The sequence below is a fragment of the Fonticula alba genome (genome assembly GCF_000388065.1).
Source record: "Fonticula alba strain ATCC 38817 unplaced genomic scaffold supercont2.3, whole genome shotgun sequence".
NCBI lineage: Eukaryota > Rotosphaerida > Fonticulaceae > Fonticula > Fonticula alba.
Genome location: NW_009242973.1, coordinates 2,499,950 through 2,501,133, shown reverse-complemented (window position 1 = coordinate 2,501,133; position 1,184 = coordinate 2,499,950). Strand labels below are relative to the sequence as shown.

At 67.4% G+C, this 1,184-nt stretch overlaps 1 protein-coding gene across 1 annotated transcript in view; it reads left to right on the top strand.

Annotated features, from left to right (window-relative positions):
* The window catches only part of H696_02314 (myosin I), a gene marked incomplete at both ends in the record, with an annotated part of 6,441 nt that overhangs the window by 4,102 nt on the left and 1,155 nt on the right, over window positions 1–1,184 (top strand). The window contains one exon of the mRNA XM_009496210.1: window positions 68–1,056. Within this exon, the coding sequence (XP_009494485.1) occupies window positions 68–1,056 (989 nt within the window). The remainder of the gene's footprint in view (window positions 1–67; window positions 1,057–1,184) is intronic.

Genomic DNA, 1,184 nt, shown 5'->3' with positions numbered 1-1,184 from the left:
CCCCCCCCCGGTCGTCGGCCCAGCCCCATGCCTAACTCGCACTCCATCGCACCCTGGCCCCGCATAGCTTGCCCCCACCACTTGGCCTTGCTACAAAAAGAAGGGCTTGACCCTGGAACAGGCGGTGCATGACATCATGCAGGCGGCTTTCCCGGAGTCCGGCGTGCAACTCCGGCGCGAAAGCAGCGGCTCCACATCCGGCGGCGCCCCGGCCGCGAATGCCCTGAACTCCGCGGCGGCTGACACCGCGGCCGAGACCTCGGCAGCCGAGACGTCCGCCGCCCCGACTGCCTCGTCCTCCCCCTCGGCCTCGAGCAGCCAGCTCGGCGGGGCCAATCTGTCCGAAGCGGCCAGCCTGCAGAAGGATGTCTATGTGCTGGGCAAGACCAAGATTTTCATTCGCAACCCCTCGACCGTGGCCGACCTGGAAAGCCAGCGCAACCAGTCGAAGGACCGCATGGCCTCATTGATCGGGGCATGTGCCCTGCGGTTTGTCTACCGCCGGCGGTTCCTGGCCATGCGCCAGGCGGCCACCAAGCTGGCGGCCCTCTGGCGTGGCTACAACGACCGGATGAACTATCTGGACTATCGCGACCAGGTGATCATCGTGCAGGCCTGCGTGCGGGGCACCCTGGCGCGCATCAAATTCCGCCGGATGCAACGGTCCTTCCCCAAGCATGCAGCCACGTACCTGCAGCAGCAGTATCGCCTGCGCTGGCGCCGGCGCTTCTTGCTGGCCCTGGCGGCCGAGGTGGCGGCCGCCGGGCCGGCCGGCCTGAAGAAGGAGCACTGGCCGTTGGTGACCCCGCGCAGCGCGTCGCTCGGGAGCACGCGCTCGCAATCGGTCGCCGCCCAGCAGCCAGTGCATCCCGACACGCCGGCCTGGCGTCTGCTTTCGCCCCTGGTGGCCGACTGCTCGGCCCTCCTTTACCCGATGTACCGCCGGCAGCAGCTGGCCCTCTACCGCCGGCAGCTGTCGCCCGAGCGTCGCCGCGTGCTGGAGCTTAAGCTGGAGGCCAGCAATCTCATGTCCAAACGGACGGACTACCCTTCCAGGTGCGCACAGCGCCCTCGTTTGCTCTTCTTCCTCTCCTCCCTCCTTGATCGCTGCTTTTCTCGGGCCGGTCTGCTCTTTCTCTCTCTCCCTCTCTCTCCCTCTCTCTCCCTCTCTCTCCCTCTCTCCC